At 37.4% G+C, this 14,988-nt stretch overlaps 1 protein-coding gene across 2 annotated transcripts in view; it reads left to right on the top strand.

Annotated features, from left to right (window-relative positions):
* ADPRHL1 (ADP-ribosylhydrolase like 1) overlaps positions 1–14,988 on the top strand; it is a 460,723-nt gene that overhangs the window by 286,084 nt on the left and 159,651 nt on the right. Inside the window, exon 7 of one of the 2 annotated variants that reach the window (XM_044071213.1) lies at positions 2,353–2,506. In XM_044071213.1, the coding sequence (XP_043927148.1) occupies positions 2,353–2,506 (154 nt within the window). Of the gene's footprint in view, positions 1–2,352; positions 2,889–14,988 lie in introns of those variants that run through there. The other variant, XM_044071214.1, reaches the window with a different exon arrangement.

Below are 14,988 nucleotides of genomic sequence, written 5' to 3'. Positions count from 1 at the left end.
ACACACACTTCTACTTTCACGCACACATTCTGCGTATATGCATGCACTCACTCACACCATACTTACCTATTAACACAGGTTAAGCGCTGTCTCTTTAAAATGCAATGGCAGCAAATCCATAGACGAGTCCCTCTTCAGCAAGAACACACACATTGATTCTTTGACACGAAATAATGGAGCAAACACATTGACCCTTCTTTGGTGCAAAAAAATAAAAGCTAGAAGGATGCTTTGGTGCATGCGCACACCGATGTTAGAGTTATAAGTCACGGCTGCAAAAAACACAACAAAAAAGTGTTTTGGGGCATGCATACATCGATGTTGGAGTGTTGGAGTTAGAGGTAGAGGGCCGCATGGCAGAGGTCTGAGGGCTGCATGCGGCCCGCGGGCCGCAGGTTGGACACATCTACTCTAGAATAATACTAGAACCATGGCCATGGCTTCCAGTTGCACTGTATGTGAAATTACACCCTGGTGGAGCAGTAAGGAATCGAACATTTGCATCTGTTTCATGTGCAATAACTGAAAATTCCAATTTAATTACATTAAAGATAACAAAGTAGTGTTTCAGAAATTGTTTGTGTTTAAACCTGACTGACTTTATGGGTGCAATTATATTTTTGCGGTGCAGCTTGATTCCCTTGATTGTTTGTTCCTCAATGATTTTCTGTAGAAGTAGCCTTACTCTGTTAATTATTTCCCCTTGGAGTTATTTCACTTTTAACTTTTCAGTTAATTTTCTGGCTAGGTAATAAAAAAAGAACTGCTTTCAGCATCTCAAAAGTATCTTTACATAATTACTCTTTTAGGCTTGATTTTCCCCTTTCTTTAATTAGCAGTCGTTATTATTAAACAGCATGATCTACAATTATCCATAGTACTAGGGTATTGTCCAAAGGTAAGCCGCGGTGGTACAGCGGTAGCATTGTTGCCTCACAGCAAGAGGTTCTCCTGTTCGATTCATGGCTGGAGTGCCTTCTGTGTGGAGTCTGCATGTCCTCCCCGTGGTCGATTAGCCTCTGAAAGACATGCGTGAATGTGCATGCCTTCACTGAAGGTTGGGTGTTGGGCTGGCAACTCGGCACCACAAAAAAATCTACTGCCAATCATTAGCAGACTGGAGTTCCGCTGTGGCAACCCCTAACTGGGAAAAGCTGAAAAGACAAACAACAACTAAGCTATTGTCCAAAAGTAAGCTGTGGTGGTACACTTTTATTAAGCAATTCTATGAAGGCCATCTAAAAATATGGTACTGAGTTCCTGATGCCTTTACCAGGGATGGAAAATAATATCCTGAAAATATATTCTCATTACAGTCTTTTAATTTGTGTTAATAATAACTGCTGTATCCTGTCCCCGCAAAACAAGTAAATAAATAAATATAATCTCCTACAGATATTTTTAAACAAAATCTGTCATTCTATGTATATTTCATCACCAAGCTGACATCACCGCAGGAAATGCCATTGTTTGCCTAGCTCTCTACAGTTCATTCAGGTATTCAGCTAACTGCTTCCTCTCATCTAGAAACCTTTTATCTAAACCTTGCTTCTCCCTTTGTATTCAACTGCATCTTTAAATTTAGTCCTTACCATTTCATACCTTTTCCTTATCCTCCCTCACACTAGTTCCTCCTTTAAGTGTCTTTTTGTTTGGTATCAGGACTTCTTTCCTATTATTGTATGTGAAATACTCTCCCTTAACTCTTCCTCTTCAAAGCTCATGTCCTATCTTTTCAGTGAATCCAAAGGCAACTACTACTTTGCCACTAATTAAGATAACTTGTAAGTTTTTGCTTTACTGAAGGATAAAGATGAGACTGTTGATTGTTGATTGTTATTTTGTATTTTTGTTATGCCTGAATATGCATTTTGGTTTATTACTATAGATGGCTATGGGCAAAAAAAGATGATTTGTTCCAGCTCACCTACCTGTAAAACAAACAAAAAACAACAAACAAATAAACAAACAGACAAACAAACAGGGTCAGTACGAAGTCCAAAATAGTGTGCCATTTTTGTTTATCTACAAGCACCAGCAGATAAAAAGCAGACATGTTAGTTCCATCAAACACTGGGAAATATTTGGGTTTTCTTGGTTTACTGTTAGCATAATGGTTAAGCTGTTTATCTTACAGACACAAGTTACAGGGTTTGATTCTGAAATGAAGTAACTGGCTAGGCCTAATGTGGCCCCCAAGGGGAGGTAGTCTAGTACTAACCTATGCATACACAGTCATATGCATGTACTTACACCCTCACAATCTGTTTGTATGTAAGCAGAGTGAGGGGGAGAGAGAAAAGATTTAAAATGCTCTTATAATTTCCTTCTGCTTCGGTTTCTTGTATGCAGGTGAGAGTGGAGCTACTGGGTCCATCGCTGGCTGTCTATATGGACTGATGTATGACCTGAATAACATACCCAAAGGCCTGTATGAGAAGCTTGAAAACAGGGAAAGGTTGGAGCACCTTGGTGAGGCACTGTATCGCTCATCGAAAGAAGAAAAGTAAAGCTGTTTTGACATTTTTCATTTCCATAAACTGTGCTTAATGTAGGTTTTGAAACAAGAGTGCATATTATGTCAATGCGATATGAAAATTTAGGATGTTGAATGTGTACAGAGATAAATAGACTGCAAGTATTTCAGTTGCTTAGGAAAACATTTTTTTCACTAAAATAGACTCCTGTTCTTTATTAAAGTTTATAGCATTAACATTTGGTGCTGACCAGTATAATCAATATTTTATTGCTTTTTTTCTTAAATGAAAAAACATTGTCTTTTTTTACTTGTTTTTGACATCAAATATATCTCCTAATGAATGTGTGATGCAAATAAAGACTGGTATAGTCCTTCATCAGCCGTGAGTTTTATCCTGGTAAAAGTGAAATAATGCCTCTGTCTTCATTGTCTTTCTCCCTGCATATATGTGCAATGGAAGGAGTTTTCTTTAGAAATGTAGGATGCTGTGCAGGAGGAGATAACTTTACATACCGCAGTAAAATGACTGCAGTTTGAATGTTCTTGTCATTTTGTCCTAACCAATGACAAGCACCAGATAGAGTCTAGGGAAAAGCTTTGCCTGGCAGCACCAGTCTCTTCATGTACACATTGTTTACAGTGACTTTGTTATAAAGCATGCTTCCATTTAATCTATAAAATCTAGAGTTCTGATCTAGGTATAGGAAATAATGTTTTAAAAAGTCCCTGCATGAAAATAATTCTGAAAAATGCCTTAATAGGATGTCTTTGATTGTCATGGCAAAATACACACACACACTCACTCACACACACACACACACACACATATATATATATATATATATATATATATATATATATATATATATATATATATATATCAGTGGAGTATGAAAATCTACTGATGAAGTTCATTGCAGTAAAATACTTCAGATAATAAAGTTAGTGGCAATTCTATGAAAGATTCATGCTCAAGGAACCTGCTATGGGTTGTCTTAGATTAGTACTAGGCTAACTGCTCTTGTGGACTATTTTAAGCCTAGCCAATTACCACAAGTGAGAATCAAACCCTGCACCTTGTGTCTGTAAGGCAAACACCTTAACCATTATACCATTGTGGTGCTCATCAAGCCAATTTCCCCTCACCACAGAAGTTTGGCAATCCCAGAACTCTGTCTTCCTGCACACAATATGTAACAATCACTGTCATCAATAGGATTTCATCATTAAAAATACACACACACACACACACACACACACACACACACACTCACATAAACACTGAAGTGTTGGTTTGGCGGTTAAACATATACAAATATACAACTGCAAAGTAATATTTTACAAGTGAAAAAACTTTCATGCAACTTCATTTTTGCACATGTAATACTCTGCATGTCAATCTCCACTTCAACTCTATTGCACACTGTTTCACTTATAGCTTTGTTGGAGCCCAGCATTTTTCTTCCAAAGTCCACCCTGAAAAAGAGCAACAGTCCAATGCAGGGACCACCCAGTCCAAGTCAACAAAATGCAAATAATTTAATAAAAATGTTTAGCTGCTACTCCAGATAACTACTTCATGAGCCTTGGAAATCTCAATCTTGTGTTTTAGCGGAATACACAAGTCATTCAAATTACAGCAGTTATTCAGAAAATTAAATTTTATACACTAAATTACATGTTTTCTCATTACTCACCACCACGAAATGCACAGAAGTGCATCTTTAGCAAGGTCGATGTGTGGAGATGCGCACACGTTACATACTACTGTGCAAGTATCAAACAGAATCAACAAATGAAGGAACTTCGCAGGAAGTTATCCAAAACAAAACTAAATAGCTTCTGTACTGACACGTGCTTATTGTTTTTCTGACTCTGCTATGTTACAAACCATCTCACTATAAACTTTTGTCACTGATACATCTTGAAGTAATTGAGCAATACTTGTTTCTTTGTTTCTTCTATTTTTTAATGTGTAAATGTATCTGTTCATATTTCATGTCCAAATGTAATGTATAATATTTGTGGAGCTTTTCTCCCCAGGCCTCTGCTGAAAAAGGACATGTGCCCAGTTGGACTTTCCTGATAAACAAATAAAAATAAAACAAAGAATCATCCAAGTATCAAATAACAGAATCGTGCATATATACATACATTCCTATCACTAAAGAACAAACAAGCTATAATGCTCACCCAGACAATACATGATTAACAAATGGTCAGAGACAATGTTACAAAAAACATTTTAAGACTAAGTAGCTACAGTTTTCTTATTTTTTTAATTATTTTTAAGTATAATACTTAATACTTCCCAAAGCTGAATGCGAACGTAAACAGCACACGAGAAAAAAAAAGTTTGCACAAGGAATCAAATACTCACACTGCAAGGTTTGATTAAACATACTAGACACAGTTCTTTACAATGCATTACTTGCCCCCTTGATAAGATTTACACTAACATTTATCAAAAATGAATGAAATAGATAAAACCAATATTCTGAAAGTATCAAAAAAAGTCACTGCGACGACGCAAACAGTTTACAAAACAATCCAATTATATTAACAGATAAATAAACTATGTAATTTTGACCCCCCCAAGAAGAAGGCTATTTACCCATTAATCTATGCTTACTTGCACCTAAAGTGATGCAACTCAGCTTGTATCAAAACTGCTCAAGACTACAAAACTCTACCAATACCCACCCACAATCTTTTCCCAAAACGTCTTTAAAATCACAATGCAAACTAGAAAATGCATGCAGGTTTTTTCAAAAGATCCATCATTCTGCCCAGTATTCTACTAAAATTATCAGAACCACATACACCATCCAGCAGAAGTCCCACATTAGGGTGCTAGCTAACTGGCAGGATTAAACCAGCTACACATCTTTTTAAGATATTACTGTACTCAGACAGCATATTGATTCTAATGACCAGTACAGAGTTCCTGCACTAAACATTAACTGTAAGGTTTATAAAAACGATGAAGGTCAAGGAGAAAGACCTTACAAAAAAGGTATTATGGCATTACTGTATGAACAAATGTTTCAAAAAGAGCTGCAGTTACCCTTATAATGCAAATACAGCTTGTCAACCCTCATACCAAAAAGCTTTTCAGACCACCTTTTGGAAATACTTTACATTACACACAAAGGCAAATTCTGTTCACTTATGTACCAATGATATTTTTAAAACCAGTAATTGTATAGTAGTAGAATCTCTTCATCCCTCCACCAATCCTGGACCTAAAAGTAATTATTATAAACACAAAAAGTGTACCTGTGTTTTTGCTTTAAACGTGATATACAATATACAAAACTGATGCCTATCAGGTTTTCTCTTCAAGCCAGAAAATCTGGCCAAGCCCAAACACCATTTGCTTCTCTCCAGCAACTTTTCCACTCTGAACAAACTATAAAACCAAAGTTAGAACTATACGAACACATTCTGTCAAAAATGGGGGAGGGGAGTATAACTCCTAGAGAATTATTGTAAAACTGAAAAGTAAACCTATAGAATATTATCGTATAGCTATTATTAAACTCCAATCATCCAACTGCAACTGGTAGGACCAATTCAGGATCAGTCCACATGATCACAGCTGATGCCACTTGATCACAGCTTATATTGTTATGTTCTAATGGACTATCGGTAAACAAAACACCTGTGGAAACGAACTATAAACAGCAACAAAACACCTGTGGAAACGAACTATAAACAGCAACAAAACACCTGTGGAAACGAACTATAAACAGCAACAAAACATCTGTGGAAACGAACTATAAACGGCAACAAAACACCTGTGGAAACGAACTATAAACAGCAACAAAACACCTGTGGAAACGAACTATAAACAGCAAAATTAAGCCTTTAGCCATCCAATCATAATACCGTCATCACAACATAAGCATCAACACCATACGGTTGCAGTCAATCGCCTAAAATCAAATGGTAGGCATAAAGAAGGAAATAAATGCTGAGATTATAAATAGTTTCAGAAAGCAGTAAAACAAGCAAACAATCCACCATTCCTAAGGAACGCAGTATAGGAACACATGAACCATCCTTTACTATTAGACATACATAGGCCTGTTTAGGAACAGCTGCCACGTGAAGCAATTCCCCTGTCCCAACCACATTACTGTGCTGCAGCCACTCACTGTCCACGATATGACCCTAAACAGAATTATTTGTGACTATCGCATTAATTTTCTACAAAACAAATGTATGTTTCAGTTTAGACCATTTGTAGACCTTGATGTAAGAGGAGAACATGCTTGAAATTCAGGTTAAATTTGAAATGTAATACACTGGTTCATTTTAATTAGGTGACAACATAAATCAAACTGCTTAATAAGATTAGGTATCTTTTAACTAATCAAGAGTTTTACATCATACTTTCTAATTATGCAGATATATTAGATTGAGCTTTTATTTCTCATGACACAATTGCGAAAGTATCATCCTGCAAGATTAAGACAAAATGTGTACATGGATTCACTGAATAATACTCCCTGAAAATTGAAAATAATTGTTTCATGGGAAGAAAAAATACAAGTCTGTACTTGGTCACTTGGATCGGGGTCTGTTATATCCCAGTACATCACAAATATTATCCATCATCCTCATTACAGTAATTACTGTAAAAGAGTTTACTGTTTGACAGTCATAGCAGCAAAAGGGAACATGGAGTATTACACTTTCACCTAGCTTCTAGCACTTAAACACAGAATCCTAACATATTCTTACAAACCTTTAAATGTTTATTTAAATCCAAGCCAAAGGGTAAAATGGTCACACATACAAACCATTTAGTAAAACCAGCAATAAAGACCTGGGAAAGCAAGAGTCTTTGCTGTGTAGTACCTTACACCTCCTGTAGAGGGAGGCCCATTGGATAGGTGCAAATGACTCCCTTAAGGAGATATCAGTGTTTCAGCTTTATGAATATATCCAAGCCAATAAACACCCAAAAAATGCTGCCTTCATCTCTAATTCCTGAGTGATCCAACACTCTTCAGAACCCAGTCTGCACTCTCACTTAGTGAGCATGTCTACGCAGAATATGCTATTGGCCAATAATATTTTATTAGATTTATTTTTCTGCATTACACAGGCATGCTGTCAACACCAGGAATTCTAGGTGAAGGTACCTTAAATGTTCATTAAGTATTCTGATCAGAGATGCTGACTGCAGTGAAGAAGCAAGATGCGTGGGTAGACGGATACTTTTATTGTCATAACACATGTTCAGTCTTCATTTCTCATATTTCAGACCTTTCTGTACATTAAATCTATATTTTTCTAAACATCTCTTCTCCAGGTATAACCTCATACTAATAATACTAAAGAACTGGGAAGAGAGTTTAAAACAACGAAAATAATGCAAAGTAAATGTAGTGCCAGAATAAAACAATATTTCCCAGCAGAACTCCTACCTTTGTTGTTTATTTAAGCAAAAATTTTGACATGGAGTGGACTATTATTTCAATAAGCTGTGTTGGGCTGGGAGTGATGCTGGATATACCCACAGCTGAAATGAAACCACACCCAACTGTGAAACCCATGTGAGTAAGTTTTTGCAGAGCTGTAAAACCCTTGGACCAAATCTTACATTTGGTCTCATATGAGAGCTGTACTAAAGAGTCTACATTCACTATCAGTTTGTTGTCAGGGACTGCGTTTAATTTCTCAATGCTGCCCCCTGCTGGATTTTGAAGTTTTCATTATAGTGATGGCCATATTGCTATGTATATGTCTGTAAATGCAGTTTATTATCATCATATTTGCACGCAATTTTACTATTCTGTGTTGTTTACTTTTAAAGAGACTGTTCCCATACCCTTCTAGTGTTAGCTTCAATGGAAGTCACTGAGATGTAATAATTAATGAGTTAAGCTGCTCCTTCATATGTTCTCATGTGAGTTGCCTTGCCAGTGATAATACAAAAAGTGTCTCTGTAAGGATATCTGTGTCAATCATTTTGATGCAGCAAATGTAACAAGTACATGTTATATGAAGGGCATTTACCTACATCTCAAGTAACCTTGTTATAAGGCAGATCCGAGTGGCTAAACTCCATTTATAAAGTGGTTTAATGCAGACAAATTCTAGTAACTGCAAAAAAGTGAATATATATATATATATATATATATATATATATATATATATATATATATATATATATATATATGTGTATGTATATATATAGCATATGAAACATAAATCAGTAATCATTCTGATAAAAATTAATTACATCCAGAGCAGTGAGTGAATAACAGATAAATAGAGATATAATATGAATAATGCCAGACCAACACCCCATTAACTTGTATCCAATCTGTAAGCAATCTGTGATTAGTAAACAGTAGGTTGACTTGCCTTAGCCTTTGGAAGGGCTTTGTAATATTAGTAACAAACAAATGCTGTGATAGACTGCGAAGTGAAGTTACAAGCTAGTGTCTGGTTATTTCCACAGTTTTGAAGTTAGCCCTTAAATGACTTTATGAATGTGGTATTTTCCTGTGTACATATTGTAAGAAGGTTTTATATTATTAAAACAAAGCCCACTTACACTGATAAAAAAAATCATTAAATCCAGAACTACTGAATACAGACAGAAATCATTTGAACAACCTAAAACAGTGACCAAAACTAGCCCAGTCCTCTGTACTTCCATAACCTTTCCACAACGCAGTCCTGCTAAACTACATAACCATCCCGGAATCCTGGGTTTAACGTTAAAACTCCTGTTCTGTTTCTTAAACCTAAATTCAGCAATTGCTGCCTAACACTCCCTCCTTAAATCTAAATTCCCAGATTGCCCCTAACCCAAAAACTCCACTTCCATTTCCTAAACCTACTTTGAGCGTACCATAAACCTTTAAGCATTCATCCTGCTCCCTGAGCCTAAATTAAAACACAGTTAGTATAGAAAAAACACCTTTATAAACAGCAAACAGCAAAGCTTTCGGGTATAACCCTTTCTCAATGCTAAGGTTATACCCAAAAGCTTTGTCGTTTGCTGTTTATAAAGGTGGTTTTTCTCTACGAACTGTGTTTTATTTATTGATTATTTGCAGCTTTTGTATTTTGCCCTGAGCCTAAATTCCCAGATTGCTCCTTAATCTTAAGAATCCCATCCTACTCTGTAAACATAAATTCCCCAGTCACTCCTTAAGCATAAAACTTCATTCCCTCAACCTGAATTTCCAGATTGTACCCAAAACTTAAAATTCCCCTATTGTATTCTAACCCAAAATTCTGTGATCATTGTCTGATCTGCCCCCTGTACTACTAATGGGCAGAGGCAGCTCCTAAAGTCTTTATCCCATGCATGGGTCCCCTCAAATTATCCATGGTATGATCCCAGTTATTCTCATTGGGAGTAATATATAATGATCGACCATGGGATGGGTAAAGCCAATCTATAACCAAATGGGATAGGTAATTACAAGCACAAAAAGGGACATTGGCTAGGCTTAAAATGGGCCACAAGTGCAGCTAGCCTAGTACTTACCTATGAACCTGTAACATAACCCTAAAACTCCCCTCTCCTTCCCTAACCAAAACACTCCCCTCCAAGCCCCTAAACCTAAATTACCCTCCTGCTCTGCAACCCTAAGCCCTCAGTCAGCAAGTTAGCAATACAGTGAATGACACATACTGATCCATTTACATAGTTAGAATTCAAACAGGTTCACCTTTTCAAACAAATACAGTTTGTTCACCAATACAACAGCAAGATTAGAGTTGTCTGACTTGCAGAGCTTACATTCAACAAAAGCAGAACCACTAAAACCAAAGGAACCCTGTAAGCGTGAGTGCAGAATATGATATGAAAAGGAAGCCATTTAACTCTAAAAACAGCAGCTGCAATCAACAACAACATGGACAAGGCAATTGTTTCTCTAATTCCTGATCATATTTTTTTTATTTTTATAGTAAAAAGTAGCACATACTTGTTTGTAGACAAAGCGGTCTTCTATGTGATCATTTGGTAACTGTGTTATACTAATGTTGTAGTAATTAGTCATACACATATTCTTCTTGCTGTCAGTAAGTGGAAGTGTATCTTGACAAACCCTTCATTACTTCTATTGTATACATGACAATAACCAACATCAAGAATATGTTGTGATTACAGAACAGCACTCCATCCAGCCATCCTCAACCCCTTTTTCCCATCCATCCTCAACCTCCTTTTCCCACTTTGCACATGGAGTTGGGGTGTCACTTCTGCAGTGCCAATCATCTTGAGCCAAGGTTTACACCACCTGTGGCTAGCCCTGCCACGGTATTCCATTTGCACCACTCACTCATGCACACACTCTCACCTAGGACAATTTAGAGTACCCAATCCACGTGCTGCATGTCTTTGTAATGTCGAAGGAAACCAGAGTACCCAGAGGAAACCCATGTGACCACAGGGAGAGCATGCAGACTCCGCACAGAAGGCACCCCAGTCAAGAATCAAACCGGAGAACATCTTCCTGGGAGGCAACAATGTTAACATCTGCATCACCACAGCACTATGTGTATTATAATGTCTTTAATTTATATAACCAGAAGTCCTCAGCTATGTGTTACTACAAATTATAATATGGATCTAAATGTTCAAGCAATTGGCAGTCTATTTAAAGTAAAAGATCATACCACTGAAGCAAGCAGGAAAGCAGCAGTATAATAATTCAGCTAAATTATCCCAATGTAAAACAGTAACACAGCCTCAAATACTTATAATCAAACTCCTCTTAAGTTTGATCGGGGTTAAGTGTGGTACTAGGAAGAATATGGCCAGCTACCTACCACAGTATGTAGCAGTGCGGCTATTTCGTTTAACAACTTTTAATGCTTCCTTTGAGTTCAAGACATAGGCAGTTAGCCAATGTATGGGATACTCAGATTTTATTCAAATTTTTTACACCTGTTGACAGCTGAATGGAGTTTTTAAGTTTTCATTCTACACTGTGAGCATAACTCTATATATGTGATGGCTTTGCAGTATTGGGTAGCACTCTGTTATGTCCCTTAGTACTGTCACCCTTAGGTCACCTATTGGGTGTTTGTTGTGGATCACTGTACTTTGTGTATGCATGCTACCTTTCCATATTGCATTTGTTGTCCAGTTAGGTGTCTTGCCATATACATCCAAAACTATGCATGAGACATGACATGACATGAGACACACAGAAAACCAGAATTAGTGTGTATTTGCTCACTGTATTATTTTTTCATATTAACTGTAGTCACAAGAATATCACAGAAATATGTACATTTGTCAGGATTAGCCAACTCAAGAAGTACACAGTACTGACCCATGCATTGTGGGAAAATCCATTTAGGTTTATATCACTACATTACATCTCTTTTGATAAGAAAATAATGTAACTTTATTTAATTATTTTTATTTGTTAAGCAGCAGAGCGCACTGATGCACATGGACCATTTTCAGATTCTGCCCTAGAGCACTGACTTGTGAAGTGACTTTCTCCGAGTCTCACAGGCAAAGGGAGGCCGAAGGAATCAAACCCTAAACCACAGTAAGAAACTCATTAATAGTTTAATTCCTCTGTGCTAAATGCTAGGCTTTTTTTAGTTTAAAACCTTATTCACATTTCTACATGATAATATCTACATGCCCATACTTTTCATTTTGGAAACATAACTTGCAGGCATTGAAATAGTAGTTGGAATATAGCAGCCCAGCATTAGTTGTGCTGGACGCACATTGCTTGCATTAAGTGGCATTGCTCTAGAGGACATTAGAGCTACATGCAGACCTGGCTGGTTAATGATTTTCTTAAGCCATTTGCACTGCTCTCTCAACAGCACTATTTGCTTTCAAATAACGCAGACTTGTGTTTCTGAAACTCTGAAGACATGAATTAAATTCCGACTTGTTGACTGGTAGTTGATTAAATATTCCAGTGGACTTACGGAGACCTGAATGGTGATACTACTTTGTACTTTCCTGCTCTGTTCCATCTGATTTAATTTTTTAGTTTGTTCAAGCTGTTTGTATTTTAAACCCTGTTGGGCCAACCATGTATGTACTACCACCAGATTTGTGCCTTAATCATTTATTACTGCATTTTTTCCTTAAACAGATTTCTGCACAGTCTGGTGTCCTAAGCTGCAGTAGAAGCTCAACAGTGAGAGCATTGTCTCTGCTCCAGTTTGTGCTTCAGGACTTTAATATTCTGCTTATCACTTACCTGCATCCATTCTGTGTCTACCCATCCTCCACTGACACAGCTAAAGTTTCTGAAAGAGCTCAATATTGCCTTTATTTGATTGCTAGCCTTTGTAGCTAGCCTGCTTGTTCCTTGAAAAATTTGCAGCCCTTGCACCCTTCTGCTGTTCTGCTGTTGTTTTATAAGGTGGTGTCTTGGCCCTCCACCGCTTATGATTACCTGATTTCCAAAGTCCCGCGATTCCCTCTTTCATTGTTAATGATGGTTGCATAAGCTATGTATGTACTCTTCCCACCCACTGTTTTCCACAGATCCACGATACTGAGTGCCCACCCACCAAACCAGTACTGTTCTTCAGTAACCCCCCTTTAATAAATACTGTCTCCTACTCATTTTCCTGGAGCTCTGCAAAACTTACGGTCTTAGCTTGAATTCCAGAAGTGTTTTACTTGTATCCAGTGTCATACAGACAAAGTTAAATAAATCCCTTTCATTTCTAAATTACACAAGTTATTTTGAGTGATCTCTTTATTTCCTACTTTTATATGTGCATTTCACCGATTTTTTTTTAACAATTGCTCTTCATCTCACTGTTACTGTCTTGAAATTACCTTCAGCAGAAGATTTACAGCTAGTTGTTTAAGTGGTTTTGACAACCTGATGTGGACTTCTATGTGAGAGCCTCCAATGCCATTGTGTGAGTATGCCTGTCACATACTGTGCCTGCTTCTTTAAGGAGTAAGTGCTTGTCAGTAAACATGAGACAATTGCTACATACCACATACCACAAAATGTTCATTGCACTTGTGGGTCTCGTCAACTGTGTTTTTACATCAGGAGGATTATTTGGGTTTATTCATTTTTTGGCAGGAGGTGTTTGTCTGGTCTTTCTGAGTTGGGAAATAACACAAAAGGACTAGTGTAGTCATTTTATTGGCCAGAGGGCTCATTAATTACTTTTTTTTTCTGTGCTGCTATAAACTGTGCATGTTTGCATGAATTAGCAGTGACCTGTACAGTAGTAAAGACCTAGATAACAAATTTTCTCTGTAGAATCGCCCATAAAACCGTAACCTGTAAAGGAGCAATATACTGCAAATATCTTGTGTGCCAACAAGCTTAGAGCAGCTAGCTGGGCATTGAGTGGCAGTACCTACAGATTTAGTAGAATTCAATACTGTGTTTACATTAAAGTTAGTAGAATTTAATACTGTTTATTATAATCTGCACCAATAAAATATCCTTATTAATCTGCACAAATAAAGCACCCTTAATAGCCTTCTAACTCCAATATACCTCTGCCTTGTAGGTCACAAGTCAAAGGACCGGGCAGTATGGATATGCTATTTCCTAACTTCTCTGTAGCCAGTTTGGTGGATATGGACATCTTGAGACAATGTAGCAATTGTCTCATGTTTACTGACAACCACTTAATCCTTAAAGAAGCAGACTCAGTATGTGACAGGCATACTTACACAATGACATTGGAGGCTCTCACATAGAAGTCCACATCAGGTTGTCAAAACCACACACACAACACACATATACTAATGCATGCTGAAGCACTTAAAAGCAATCTTCCTAAACAACAAAGATCACCTAGACCACCTGTTGCCAAAGCTATGCTTCAGCAACCCGAAAGGCACTCAGAAAATACACCATCTAACACTACACACTAAGCCCATAAGGCAAGCAAACACACTTCCCAGGACTCTCATCATAAGGGACTCCATTGTAAGATATACTGATGCTCCCCTAACCAAGCCGAACAAGGAGAAGATATCAGTTAGTTGCTCATCTGGAGCCAGTATCTGCCAAATCATACATGCACGGAAGTCGTTATGCCATAGGTACCAATATGACTCCATCATAGTCCATGTAGGTGTAAATGACCTGAAATGTACCTCCCTGCACTGTATAAAGAGTGACATTATGGAGCTGTCAGACGATGTGTCTCAGGCTGGTATGAGGCTGCCATTGAGCAGCATATTACTACCACTGAGAGTGATACCACAATATATGAAAAATGAGTGATTTCAACAACTGGCTGTTTTTCTGGTGTCATTCTAAGGGGATCCAATATTTGTCAGCTTGGGAGGCCACTGTCAACAGATATTTGCTTTGGCAAGAGTGGTCTGCAGCTTTCCCCTCTAGGCTTTTGAATATTGGCTAAGGCTTTGTCCACCCCCATAGTGCTGTTTTTACGCAATGCCAAATTGACAAACCTACCAACATAGGAAAATCATCTCAACATAACCTCATGATGTTTCTGCTAAATGCCAAGGGTCTAAATAAAAAAATACACTCCCTCCA

The sequence above is a fragment of the Protopterus annectens genome, chromosome 5.part0 (genome assembly GCF_019279795.1).
Source record: "Protopterus annectens isolate FY-2018-M chromosome 5.part0, PAN1.0, whole genome shotgun sequence".
Lineage (NCBI taxonomy): Eukaryota > Metazoa > Chordata > Ceratodontiformes > Protopteridae > Protopterus > Protopterus annectens.
The sequence above is the reverse complement of the archived record's forward strand: the minus strand, read 5'-3'. Positions and strand labels throughout refer to the sequence as shown.